We start from the raw sequence: 12,919 nt of genomic DNA on the forward strand, positions 1-12,919 counted from the left end.
ACTGGCTATCCATCTACAATCTATTCTACAAAGAGTTTGTGATTAAATACCTAACTTCAGAAAAAATTAAATCCAAGCTTATAAAAAATTACTTTTATTCTTATTGATTTCATTGTTCTTTAACAAAATTATTTTTAGAATTAACTTTGACTTTTCCAGACTTTACCTCAAAATCCTTACCAAATCTGAGGTGTTAATGCCACTTCTTGAAAAAGGAAAAGATTTGCAATATGGGAAAATGTTGTCATTTGGACCACTTGGGATATAAAGAGATTCTTTTCAATCACTGAAAAATCCTCACTGCAAATGACCAGCAAATACAGCCTTCTGAAGAGGCAGCACTAAGTACACAGAATAGGATTCTATATCTGTCTCGGACACAATACAACCACATATCTATAGATTCAAGATATTGACAAATCAGTGTGAATGCTGGGATTTCCAAATGCCAGTCTCTTTTAGACTTAAGTACTAACAACTATTTTGAAACAAATATCCATTCGTGTGGATATCAAAAATGCAAACACTGTACAAGAACAACACATAGCACATGGCTGAAATAATTTATGGAACTGTAAGAAAAGTCACTTCACCCAACAAGCCCCTTTTTGGTGTCTTATGATTGGTGTGATGATAAAGAAATAGTTTAATTCTGGAACTCAAGTTTATCAAATGAGATAGAAGAGACCACCAAATCAAAAAATGCCATTTGAATTTTTACAGTAGGACAAAGTAGCAAATAAGCTTTCGCAATGCACAGGAGTTTTTGCCACTATAATCCATGATTCAAACTCTGGTGAGATCTTTATATAATCAATCAACGAACACATATTTACCTACTCTATGCCAGCCATGTGGTGGGTGCTGGAGGTACAAACTAAAAAACAAAACAAGCTCTTCTCTTAAGGAATTTATATTCTACTCTGGTAAAGAAGTTATACATTCATACATAATTGACTACAAAAAGTCAACTGCACAACAAAGAACATGTCAGCTTATTGAAGAATTCTGATTAGTTAGACCTCCTTTCAACCAATTAGTTAGAATCAACTAATAAATGCTACTTTCCTTTCTAATATGGGAAGGCATTTATTCTCCTCATATTTTATCACTACCTCTAATCTCTCAACTTCTTTACAAAAAAAAAAAAAAATACAATGAAAAACTGTCCTTAAGTTTTCATTTGATGCCTCACTTTTTCTCATCTGTAAAAAAACTAGGCTAGATGGTCTATAAAGTCTCTTATAGATTCAAATTTATAATCTTAAGATTCTAAGATGACACCACTCTTAAAGAAGGCCTGCCCATAACTGTACCAGCTCAAAAATAAAGTGGTTAAGGCAAAACTAGACACATATCCAAGTCCCTACCAGCCACCACCCAGACTATGGAAAGAATGACCCTCTCTAGGAGGGGCAACATTTCCTCAATTATGGGAATTCCTCCAAAACATTCTCTCATCTGAGTATCAGAAGTAAATCAACTGCAAAGTGTTACAGGGCTCCTCCCACCCAGTTCTCTCACCACTATTCTTCCTGTTCTCATTAGCAACCACTTTTAAAATTGCCAATCCAAAACTAATATTTTTGCAAAAAATGAAGTTGTTTCTTATTATGTCTTAACAGTATATACCAGTGTTATTTTTCAGTCTGTATGCTGCAAAAATTAGGTGCATATACTACTGGACTTATACCCCAAAGAGATACTAAAGAAGGGAAAGGGACCTTTATGTGCCAAAATGTTTGTGGCAGCCCTGTTTGTAGTGGCTAGAAACTGGAAAATGAATGGATGCCCATCAATTGGAGAATGGTTGGATAAACTGTGGTATATGAATGTTAAGGATTATTGTTTTGTAAGAAATGACCAGCAGGATGAATACAGAGAGGTTTGGAGAAACTTACACGAACTGATGCTAAGTGAAATGAGCAGAACCAGGAGATCATTATGTACTTCAACAATGATACTGTATGAGGATGTATTCTGATGGAAATGGATTTCTTCGACAAAGAGAAGATCTAACTCAGTTTCAATTGATCAATGATGGACAGAAGCAGCTACACCCAAAGAAAGAACACTGGGAAATGAATGTAAACTGTTTGCATTTTTGTTTTTCTTCCCGGGTTATCTCTACCTTCTGAATCCAATTCTCCCTGTGCAACAAGAGAACTGTTCAGTTATGCACACATATATTGTATCTAGGATATACCATGACCTATTTAACATGTATAGGAATGCTTGCCATCTGGGGGAGGGGGTGAAGGGAGGGAGGGGAAAAATCGGAACAGAAGTGAGTGAAAGGGATAATGTAAAAAAATTACCCTGGCATGGGTTCTGTCAATAAAAAATTATTAATAAAATAAAATTAAATTTAAAAATTAGGTGCATAACAAAAATGGGTCAAAATTTTCTGGATTTCCTTATTCCCTTACATCAATTTTTAGCCAGAGTGGGGTGGGTAGTGATAACTAACCATGGATGACTGATATTTGTCAAATGGTGATTAAATGTAATTAGACATGGCAGGACTAATGTCAAGATGAGGCTGCAGAGTGAAATTTGAAAAAGGCTGGATTTGGAGCCAGAGGACCTTCAGTAAAATAATGGCTCTTCCAAATACTACCTGTATTTTCTCAGAAATTATTCATCTCTTTAGAGTTTAGCACAGTGTTTAACAATTATGCTTGTTGACTTATCTTGCCTTTCAACTCTAATTCTATGATTCTACAAACTTCTGAATGGGAAGGAAAATCAAACAAGCTTCCTATATAAGCTAGAATGGAAAAGATCAAAAAACATAGGGCTTGATGGAGAAATATCAGACTAAGTTAAGATTTGAACTCTGGTTTACCAATTACTGGAGGTACGAATCATGTGAGGCAGTTTCATGATAAAATGAATTTGTTCATTGCTACAAAATTAGATACAAGAAAAGTCAGATTCTATAACTTTTGATCTCACTCAAAGTGCCAGTTCATGTTCCCTCTATTTTAAAAATATATATATATATATTTTAAAACTTCAGAAACACATTTATATAGGTAGATATTTTTCTAATAACAGAAAAATTTTTCATGATGCATCTCAACACTCAACTTTCCCTTTTTAAAAAAGTTATTTGCACTAATCTCCTGACAGAAGTAATAAATATGAAGAACAAAACACATTTTTGTACATAACAAATATGGGAAAGTATTTTGCTTGACTATATTTATTTGTTACATGAGTTTGATCTGCTTTAGTTTTCTAAAGAAGGGAGAAAAAAAATAATATTAAAAAATAAGTTGTTTGCTATCAGTTCTCAAAGGGATGAACATTTCCCCAAACAACAAGGAAGGTTAATACCACATATTAAAATCTCTGCCTTATATTTTTCTACTTAAAAATAAGAACATTATCAGACTTTCAATTATCACAACAATGAAATGGCCTCTAACCTACCATATTTATTAATCGGAAAAGAAAAATCTCTAACAAATTAACATCCCTTAATATTACTGTTCTGTAAGAAATGACCAACAGGATGATTTCAGAAAGGCCTGGAGAGACTTACACGAACTGATGCTGAGTGAAATGAGCAGGACCAGGAGATCATTATATACTTCAACAACAATACTATATGATGACCAGTTCTGATGGACCAGGCCATCCTCAGCAACGAGATCAACCAAATCATTTCTAATGGAGCAGTAATGAACTGAACTAGCTATACCAGAAAAAGAACTCTGGGAGATGACTAAAAACCATTACATTGAATTCCCAATCCCTATATTTATGTACACCTGCATTTTTTATTTCCTTCACAAGCTAATTGTACAATAATTCAGAGTCTGATTCTTTTTGTACAGCAAAATAATGTTTTGGTCATGTATACTTATTGTGTATCTAAGTTATATTTTAATATATTTAACATCTACTGGTCATCCTGCCATTTAGGGGAGGGGGGGGGGGTAAGAGGTGAAAAATTGGAACAAGAGGTTTGGCAATTGTTAATGCTGTAAAGTTACCCATGTACATATCCTGTAAATAAAAGGCTATTAAATTAAAAAAAAAAAAAAAAAAAAAAAAAAATTAACATCCCTTGAATTTACATCCCATCTAATCACAACCCTTTGATTTAACAGAAGAAACTTAGAAGCAAAGACTGGTTAAGTGTCTTAACAACAAAAAATAGTCCCTCACTCCTTAAAAATATTTCTTGCTAGTATAAAATAATTACCTATAAAATCTTAGTTGTCAAATCAAATGGCTTTTTAAAAATCCTCATCCTTCTTGAATTCTGTGCAGCCACTGACAATGCTGATCACACTGTTCTCCTTGTTATTCTCTTCTTTCTAGATTTTGATGATATTGTTCTCTCCGGGTTCTCCTCCCACCTGTCAAACTCTTTAGTCTCCTTTGTTAGATCTTCCACAGGACTTTGTCTTGGATCCTCTTCCCTTCTCCCTAAATACTATTTTACTTGGTGATCTCATCAAACTACATAAACTATATTATCATCTCTATGCAGATACTTCTCTGTATGTCCAGTCCGAACTTCTTTCCCAACTTGCAGCTCTGTCTACTGAATATCTTCAAGCTAGATGTGTAAACATTTTCATCTCTGTCTAAAACTAACACATTATCTTTCTCTTTCCCTATTAATGTTGAAGAAACTATCACATTCCCAGTTACCCATCCTTACATATTTAACTACTCTCTCTATCTCTCTCTCACTCCAATACCCAATCATATGTCAAGTTCTATCATCTCTACCACTGATTATCTCTCATATACTTTCCATTCTCTCCTGTGACATATAACAAGTCTGATATAGTTTCTGGGTACTTAATCATTTTATTAATTATGTTTGCAGATAATTAATAAAAGGGGGTCAGTGGCACTCTAGAATGCCCAAGATCCCTCATGGAAACCACTCAACGGTTCTATATTCTTAGAAGAGTAGATGTTCCTAAGGGTGGCAATGAAAACTGATTCCTTAACAACTGAAAGAATATTATTATGAGATGAACCCATACTGATGAGGGGCTGAAAGACATGACTGAGATGACTCTTTTTTTTTTTTTAATGAAGGCAACTAGAGTTAAGTGACTTGCCCAGGGTCACATGGATAAGTTTTTAAGTGTCTAAAACTGGATTTGAACTTGGGTCCTCCTGATTTGAAAGCAACCACTGTGCCATCTAGTTGCCCCCATAGATTATTCTTGCTCCCAGACCAAACCCAGCTTCAATCCTAACCTGCCTGAGTAGAACACAATGGGCCCAAATTCACTTTAGGTTAAAATCTTTTTTAACTTTTCTATTTGAGTAAGTCTCCCACTCAGGAAATGTATCAGAGATTTGGGCAATCTCATCCATCAACAATGTCTTTCAGAGAATAAACAATCTATAGGCTTCTGAAAAAAAAAAAAAAAATCCTGGTTCTAATTCAATAATTAATTATTAATATAAGAGGAATGACCATTTTTCTCATCACCCTGGTGCAGGTCCTCATCACTTCACAAATTAGACTACAATAATCTTATAGCTATTCTCCCTGCCTCAACTCTCTCCCCACTCCAATATGTTCTTCATTCATAGCTGTTAGACTGATCTAAAAAGTCCAATTTTCAGTCTCTATTACTTTCAGGATCAAATATAAAAACCTATATGCCTTTTACTTTGTTTTCTGGTTTAAAAAAAAAAAAAAAGGCTAATACAGAAATGTTTTGCATAATTTCAAATGTATAACTGATATCATTTCTTACCTTCACAGTAGGAGAGGAGAAAATATGGAACTAAAAGTTTTTTAAAAGAATGTTAAAGTTCTTTATAACCTTGCCCCTTCCTACCTTTCCTGTCTTTTTGTACCTTACTCTCCTCTCTATGTTCTCTATCTTCCCTGCTGTTTCTAGAATAAGGCACTTCATCTCTTACTTCAGATATTTTCATTGGCTGTCCCTCATATCTGGAAATCTCTCTCTCCTTGTCTCCATCTCCTAGCTTCCCTGGCTGACTAAAGTCCCAACTTATACAAGAAATCTTTTCCAGTCCTCCTTAATTTTGGTGCCTTCTCTCTCAGATTATATCCAATTTACGTTGTTTAAACATATTAGTTTGCTTGCTGTCTCCCATATTTGCCTAGGTGCAACCTGAAAGCCAAAGACTGATTTTGAGAGGAGAGGTTTTGCCTTTATATGCATCCCTAGTGCTTAGCACAGTAGCTGGCACATAGTAAGAGTTTAATAAATACTTGATTGACTAAGAACAAACTATGCCAAGGTCCCTACCACTTGTTCTCATTTAAGACATTATTATACTTTTAGGGGCAACTAAGTGATTCAATACATAGAGTACTGATCCTGAAGTCAGGAGGAACTGAGTTCAAATCTGACTTTAGGCATTAGCTGTGTAACCCTGGGCAAGTCACTTACGCCTGACTTCCTCCCAAACACACACACACACACACACACACACACACTCTCTCTCACTCATTCTCTCTCTCTCTCTCTCTCTCTCTCTCTCTCAAAGAAATGAGGTTTTTTCATTTAATTCAGTGGGCAAAATCTATTCTTATTCCTCATCCTACCCATTTAAGGAGCACAAATCTCTTCCAATTTATATTTCAGTGGTGAAAGAATACAGATATAAGATCTTTTATTGCTTTTCACTTCCATATAAGTTAAATGCAGAATGCTCCTTATCCCTCATTTTTAACTTTATTTCAGATATCATTTGCTTAAAACTTACTTCCAGTTCCTTAATTTTTTCTTCTGCTATTTTCTGTTTCTCTAAAAGCTGGTTGTGAATTGCCTCCTTGGACTGAAGAATAAACCTAGAAAACAAAAGTTGAAAATTAAGCAAGAAAGTTTTGTTCACCACAAATCAATAATTATTATCCACAAATAAAATTCATTAAAGGAAAGGAAGTTTGACTAGTCAAACCAAAGGAAATAGTTTGTGTGCTATTATGTCTCAGAGGAAAATAACTTCGTCTTCTTGGTGGAGAAAGAATTATGTTACAAGTTTATAGAAAGAGCAAAACAATTCCCCTCCCAAAAGAAAAAGGTATCAAAAAGTAATAGTTTAGAACAGGGCCAAGAGATCATTATATACTTCAACAACAATACCATATGATGATCAATTCTGATGGACCTGGACATCTTCAGCAATGAGATGAACCAAATTAGTTCCAATGGAGCAGTAATGAACTGAACCAGCTACACCCAGCGAAAGAACTATGGGAGATGACTAAGAACCATTACATTGAATTCCCAATCCCTATATTTTTATCTGCCGGCATTTTGGATTTCCTACACATTATTTATACAATATTTCAGAGTCCAATTCTTTTTATACAGCAAAATAACAGTTTGGTCATGTATACTTATTTTGTATTTAATTTATACTTTAATATATTTAACATCTACTGGTCGTCCTGCCATCTAGGGGAGGGGGTGAGGGGAAGGAGGGGAAAAATTGGAACAAAAGGTTTGGCAATTGTCAATGCTGTAAAATTACCCATGCATATAACTTGTAAATAAAAAGCTATTATTTAAAAAAAAAAAAAGTAATAGTTTAAACATCTTTAATCTACATTTAGTATTTTATTGTAGCTCACTAATTACTTTTATCCAGCTATATTTAAAGCAATATCTATAAGTTGCTGTTTACCCTCACCCATTTTTCTAACAACAGTAATCCTTGACCTTTTAAAGTCATACAATCAAGTACTGTGTAAGGATCAATGCATTTAGTGTATGTATGAATTCCTCACACAAAAGGCAGTGTATAAGTCCTATTATTTTTAAAAGGCCAAAAATACAAACAAGGAAAATACATTTTTTCCTCTTTATATTCAGATTTAGTGTTATAAAAAAAGATGGGAAAAAATTTAAATGCAAATTATCTGTTTCACTTTCTTTATATTTTACCATTGACTTAACAATTCTGGGGATAGGAGGATAAAAAAGAAAGAAAATCTGAATTAAAGTTCTTGTTATATAACTTACTAGGTACAGGCCCTTAGTATCTCTCTTAACCTCAAGCTTTTTTATCTGTAAAATGGAAAAAATAATAGCTGGACTACAAAAAACAAGAGATGGGAAAAAATCTATGTATAGAAGGATTGTGAAAAGACAGGCAATGCTGGTAAAATTGTGAATTGTTCCAACCCTTCTGGAAAGAAATTTAGAATTATATTGAGGAAGTGAGTAAAATATACACACCACCCTTTGATCCACAGATTTCACTGCTAGGCTTAAACCACAAGAATAAAAAAAATCCATATGTACCAACATAAAATATAATTTTAGCAACAAGTTTGTAGCAGCAAAGAGTTGGAAACAAAGTACTTCTGCCCTGATTTTGAATGGCTAAGTAAAGCGGGGCACATGAATGCAATAGAATATTACTGTGCTATAATAATAATAATAACTAACATGTATACAGAATTTTAAAATTTGCAAAGTGCTTTTATATGGATTATGTTATCTGATCATAACCATTCTTTTTACAGATGAGTCGACTGAGACTTACAGGGAAATGACTTGCTCAGGTTCACATAGTAGTATGTATCTAAGGCTGGATTTGAACATTGATTCCAACAATTTATAAACTAGAGACTCACCTATGATGAAAGAAAGGATTAATGGCAAAATATTTACTACAACAGTCACCTTTATGGAGTAAAAAATTTTTAAATACAATAAATGCCCACTGTTTGGGGAATGGATACAGAAATAAAATGAAAAATTACTGTGCTTTAAGATATGAGGACTATCAAGAGCATAGAGAAGCACAAGAAGAAATGTAAATTGATCAAAGTGAAGTAGGACCAGGAAAATAATATATATAATATTTATAACAATATAAAAGGAAAGAACAAAAACAAAACAAAAGAAACCAAATACTGGGAAATTATAATAATCAAACTTGGCCCAAAAAAGCTATGAGAAAGCACTCCACCCCCCAACTTCTTTGAAAAAGGGAACCATAGGTATGAAACATTGCATGTACAATCATTTCATAATACTTTGATAAACTTAATTGAAAATTTTTTCGCCCTTTTTATTCTTTGTTTCAAGTGACACTCTCAGGGAAAGAGGAAAAGGATACAATGAAAAATATGTGATATAAAGACAAAAAATATCAATAAAATAAAAAATTTAAATAATATATAGATTACCTTCCTTGGCAGGGTTGCTCTAAGGAAAGTGCTTCTTTGCAAATGAAAAATGTCAAAGAAAAATGAGTTACCACCATTTTAATTTATGCTCTCAAAAAGATTATGTATTTTCATTTCATAGAAATATACATATTTTTTAAATGGAAATGGATTTTTAAAATGGAAATCAGTATAAATCAAGGGCCAATCATTTTTTGAAAATGCCCAGGATACAATATCTTCTCTTCCAGCTCCTTCTCCCTCCACTCGCCATACACACAGACTGCCAGAAGACAATCCCATGAGACTATCCTGGGACATGATAAATTTCTTTTTAACCTGAGTGTTTGAAGCTCAACTTAGGTAAAGAAATCAGTTATTATGATTGGTGATGCTATTCTTAATTATATGAAAACGCTGATCCTTCAAAAAAAAATCTTATTCATCTATGGGCCTAAATGACTTCTTATATTCATACAGATTAAAAATTTTATGTGAGATATTTTGCTTTGATAACCATATCCAACAATTCTCATTTAATCCCAAGAATACGTGCTCTCTGTGATTTTAAGGCTAAAACTGACAATGTTAAGTAATTTCTACACTTCAGTTTGTTAAGAGGATAAAGAAAGCTGTTTGGGATGCTACTTGCTCAGACACCTTGTAAAATGCAGAAAAACAACAGGTCACACAGCTGTCAATTAAATCCATGACACAAAATTCTCAGACTGACAAAAACAAGATTACATCCAAAAGTCTCTTAAGCCAGACATGCTTTCACAGTAAAATGTACATTTTTCAAAATGCCCTTGACTGTTGGCCTAAGAAGAACATTTGAATAATAGGTCACCAACGCATCATCTTTATTAGTGTCTGGGAAACTTTCAAAGCTAAGATTAGCAGTCAAGTCATTATTTATGTAGCCTTTAAAAAGAAAGGATCTGAGTAGATATTAAATCCCTTGAGTAGAAAATAAAGTTACTAGAAAGCAAGCACATTCAGAAAGCAAAACATACTTTCCACATCTCCATGCCTTTCAAGTGCCTGTGTTCTTCTGTATCATCCTCAAAGGTCACACAGAATTCACCAAAGCTAGAAACAAATATATTTAACAGACTCCTAAAATCTTGTCTCAATGAATACTGACTTAAAACAAAAGGAAAGAAAAAATCTATCACAATAGCTAGATGATGTCAAGCTTAATAATCAAGTTGAAAGTAGCAGAGACCTGATGCCTGAAAGAAATTTAGGTTTATATGCTGTCAGAAACCACTGTAATGCCAGATATACTTGAACATTTATTTCACAGGAACTGTGATCTTACTAGTATAGCTACTTTATCAAACAGAGACCACAATCCATTTATACATTCTCAGCCTATGCCATTCTTATCTACGTTCTCCTATAACTCCTCTAAAGTTATCTATGTTCTCCTATAACTCCTCTATAGGAATACATATTAGAGGTTTTCTTCTGCATCTCTTGACATTATGTGGGTACCAGTGCAGCATATAAACTGTCTACTTGTTATCTTATAATACTATTCCAGGACATCTCACTATAAAAATTGCTAATCTCTTTCAATTACATATCACTTTATTACTTTTGCCACTTTTTGGAAGCAGTATGTTACTGGTGCCTATTTGTGTCCACCATGCATCTTTCTAGTGTCACTCATGAGGTGACCATTTTGTTTCTTCAGAATGTAATATTATCCCATGATTTGTAACCCTATAAGAACCATCACAGGAAGAACTGGTATTAAAAAGGTGAGATTTTATTTTAGAGAAGCAAGAGGCCAGTAAAAGTGCTATGTGGTTTTCCTGATGCTTATTCTCTTCCTCCTAGTCAATTCTGGGTCCAATTAGTTGTAAACTGCAGAATCTGTCTATCCAAAGCATATGTACTGATAATCCAGCTGAAATGACCTTTCCATCCAAATGTGTATCATAGCCTGGCCAATATCAATTCACCCTCTTAGTTTTTCCTCTGTGGAAAATCAGGCTGAACACTTGACTGATTATGGATTTTAGAAAGTGGGATAGCAAGGCGGCACACAATGGATAGAGCATTGTTCCTGTAATCAGGAAGATCTGATTTCAAGTCCAGTCTCAGTCTCACACTTACTAGCTGTATCACTCTGAACACTTGCTTAACTCCATTTGCTTTTCCCCCAACCCCCCCCCCCACCCCCCCCCCCAAAAAAAAAAAAAAAAAAAAAAAAAAGAGGCTATGAAATATTTCAGGACTTGAGAAAAACAATACAATGTCTACATCATCCTATATAGGAAGTCAATCTTTCTTCCACTCAAACAGTGCACTATGTCTTCTATAATAGTGGCAAACATACCTGATAAACATGTACTTCTATTTTTTGTTTAACTTAATATAAATCAGAATATCAAACAAAGTTCTCTCCAAGTTTTCATCTAACAAGGAATCCTCTAACAAGAAAAACACTTTGTTGGAGGACAATCCTGAAGGTTGCACTGTCTTCAACTAAATCAAAAGTTTGTTACAATCAGCAACTGCAAGAAGAGTACAATGAAAGTAGTAGTTGCATCTTTTAGTCAAAAAAATTTAACTACAGAGATGTGGTATGGTTTAGAATGTCATTTACAAAACCATTCCTGTCCTATCTTAAGTTTTCAGCAAGGATGCTCTTGATATGCATATATTTTTTCATAATACAGAGAAAGTCTGTAGGTAAGTAGTTACTGGTATCTTCCCAAATGCTTTTTTCCCCCTTGAAACAATACCATATATGTCTTTTTTAATCTCTCTATCTTTACATACATTAAACTTTGTACTCAGTATTTTTATATTAAATTCAGCATCTTTCCCCCTCTTTCCTTCTTTTTATGAGAATAAATTCTTCACTGTTCTCAAAATTATGTTATCTTCAGTACAGAGATCCCCTAGATACCCCTAATCTAGTTTAGTTATTCTTCCTCAAAGAACAACTTATAAGTCAATTGAAAATTACAGCTCCCAGGACACACATCCTCCTTTTAAAACATAATCATAAATACAAAAAGCATAAAACACTCCATAAATGCAAAAGTAATATTGAAAAGTTTTAAATAAAAATAAGAACTTTATTCTTCTTTTCTAATAATAATTATGTGCTACAAGTTATTAGTCCTAACCAATAAACATGCAATCAGGCAGAGTAATTTCAGACTCATGAAAACTAAATCTAAATTCATTACAGGAAGAAGTTTTGAGTGATGACACTAAAAATGTTGAAAATTGCCCCAGCTGGATTATTATAGCTTAAAATTCACTATGAGTTAAGAAATCATCAGGCTAAAAGTATATCTCATCTTCTGGTACTATGGACATATCATAATTGACAGACAGACAGATGGATAGACCTTGTGAATTAAAGTAGTTCACACATAGCACCTAATAATTTATATAAACCATATCCCTTTTTATTAGGCAAAAAGTCCCCAACCTTCACATAGCAAAGCATTCTATGTCTCAAAATAGATGCATTTACAAATGCCTTAGATCTTTTTTCCAAACTTTATCCACTTTCCACTTTGAGAACATAAGGGGGAAAAGTGGTCATTTATTTTTATCTTTGATAGGACCTGTGATTTCATTGGTACAAGAAATAACTGGTAAAAAAACTTTCTCTAACAATGCAAATCAGCATCTTTTCAGCAACTTATAGTCTTGAATACTTGCCTGGAATGCTGAGGTTAAGTAACATGTATAGAAGACACATACACAGGCAGTATATATCAGAGGCAGAACATGAAGTTGCAT

The 12,919-nt window shown here is 33.7% G+C and overlaps 1 protein-coding gene across 1 annotated transcript in view; it reads right to left on the bottom strand.

Annotated features, from left to right (window-relative positions):
* The window catches only part of PFDN1 (prefoldin subunit 1), a 55,736-nt gene that overhangs the window by 28,648 nt on the left and 14,169 nt on the right, over positions 1–12,919 (bottom strand). The window contains exon 3 of the mRNA XM_003756607.3: positions 6,727–6,811. Coding sequence (XP_003756655.1) covers positions 6,727–6,811 — 85 coding nt within the window. The remainder of the gene's footprint in view (positions 1–6,726; positions 6,812–12,919) is intronic.

The sequence above is a fragment of the Sarcophilus harrisii genome, chromosome 2 (assembly GCF_902635505.1).
Source record: "Sarcophilus harrisii chromosome 2, mSarHar1.11, whole genome shotgun sequence".
In the NCBI taxonomy this organism is placed as follows: domain Eukaryota; kingdom Metazoa; phylum Chordata; class Mammalia; order Dasyuromorphia; family Dasyuridae; genus Sarcophilus; species Sarcophilus harrisii.